The sequence below is a fragment of the Orycteropus afer genome, unplaced genomic scaffold (assembly GCF_000298275.1).
Source record: "Orycteropus afer afer isolate SDZICR_OR568_19922 unplaced genomic scaffold, OryAfe1.0 scaffold00701, whole genome shotgun sequence".
In the NCBI taxonomy this organism is placed as follows: Eukaryota; Metazoa; Chordata; class Mammalia; order Tubulidentata; family Orycteropodidae; genus Orycteropus; species Orycteropus afer.
Genome location: NW_006922288.1, coordinates 1,020,709 through 1,022,619, shown reverse-complemented (window position 1 = coordinate 1,022,619; position 1,911 = coordinate 1,020,709). Strand labels below are relative to the sequence as shown.

The 1,911-nt window shown below is 35.7% G+C and overlaps 1 protein-coding gene across 1 annotated transcript in view; it reads right to left on the bottom strand.

The window, feature by feature from the left end:
- Positions 1-1,368: 1,368 nt before the first annotated feature.
- The window catches only part of LOC103211177 (olfactory receptor 14J1-like), a 3,793-nt gene continuing 3,250 nt past the window's right edge, over positions 1,369-1,911 (bottom strand). The window contains exon 2 of the mRNA XM_007957090.1: positions 1,369-1,905. Coding sequence (XP_007955281.1) covers positions 1,369-1,905 — 537 coding nt within the window. The remainder of the gene's footprint in view (positions 1,906-1,911) is intronic.

The following is a 1,911-nucleotide window of genomic DNA, read 5'->3' as shown; positions in this document are numbered from 1 at the left end:
ATAAAAATATATAAATTTAAGTGGATAATATGAAAAATAAATACATAAATATTTTAATCACATTTCATTCCTGGAGCTGTCATGAAATTTTTAAAAGTATAAACAGTAAAATTTTGCTACCATAAACATGACAAAAATTAAAAATCTCTACAATATACAATACTGTGTATATATTGTACGCTTTTGCATGGCAGACATCTAGTGTTATGTCAGTCACCTCAGAGGTTCTCTATAAACAATTTTTGTGTAAGTGAATAAAATCATATGAAACATGTAGGTGAACACACAGGTCCATAGACTAGTGGCTGCATAAAATAGTTCAATACTGTTGGAAAACAATATGGTCTCACATGTTCAAGAGACTTGAACATTCTATGCAGTTTTATTCAACAACCTTATTCTTTGGAATTATGAAGAGCAGACCTTTCATTTTCAGCCTTCTTTATTAGATTTAAAAATTGGAAATTGTAATAATAGATGAATGTCTAAATGTACAGTGAAACTTGTGAGAAATGGAACTTAATGGAACTGCCTTGTTCTCCCAAGTCTGTCAGGTTTTGTGCCTCTGACAGAGTGAAGTCTTATCACTTATCTATTGCTTTTTTTTAGTGGAAAATAATTGACTTTCATTCTCTAACATGAGTTACACAGTTTCCAGGTTTTGTAGGCTTTATTGTATTATGATATGAATTTCATTGAATGTCATGCATCCATGAACATTATAAAAGTAGGCTATGTAGTTGCACATTGTTGTTGAGTACAGCTGAGTTAATTCTCAACTTATAGGGACCCTAAGTGACTGAGTAGAACTGCATCATAGGGTTTTCCAGACCAGAATCTTTACAAAAGCAGATTGTCCCCTTTTCCCTGCACAGCTACTGGGTGTGTTTGTACTGCCAGTCTTGTGGTTAGTAGCCAATTGCTCAATTGTTGCACCAGGGATCCTTGAATCAATATACAAAAGTGATATGTATAAAGATAAGAATTAACCAAATGATGTAAAAATAGTTGGTTTGTTTAGTTGTGGTAACTGTGGGTAAATTATTACTGTTTTATCCCTTCTTTGTTGTAATATTGCCTACTCAGAGGGGAAAAATGTGCTTATAATTGATAGTGTTTCTATGTATGTGTTTATGTCTGTGTTCACATGCGTTGGGAAGGAAAAGAGAGTAGTATACATACAATAAAATGCTATACTTGTTTATTTTCTCTTCACTTGGAAAATGAAGTATTTCCCTAATGACAATGGCTGTAATGCATGATTAATCCACAAGGAAAAAAAATGTGTTATTGCTTTCCCTTAATACCACATATTGCAGGAACTCAATATTCTTTAACATGTTCACTGCATGTAATATTTTCCAGCCATCAACAACAGGACAAAAATATTTTTTTCCTGGTGAATTCTCCACCTAACACTAACTTTCTGAAAGCTTCTTTCATGACCTCATTCCTGAGGCTATAGATAACAGGGTTGAGAGTTGGGGGTATTACTGTATAAAAGATAGAAACCATCAGGTCAAAAACTGTTGGAGAATCTGAAGTTGGTTTGAGAAACTCAAAGATACCTGTGGAGAGAAAAAATGAGACAACAAAGAGGTGGGGCAGGCAGGTGGAAAAGGCTTTGGATCGGCCCGCAGAAGAGGGTATTCTAAGAACTGTGGAGAAGATGTGGATGTAGGAAAGGACAATGGAGGTGAAGCAGATCAATGCCATCATAGCCATGAAAGCGTTCACTCCAACAACTCCAAGATAGTCATTGGAGCAGGAGAGCTTTATCAACTGAGGGACATCACAGAAGAACTGGTGGATTACTGTGGTTCTACAGAATGTGAGAGAGAATGTGGCTGTTGTGAACAAGAGTCCAGAGATGCTTCCACTTAGCCATACAGCTGTCACAGCCCACTTACA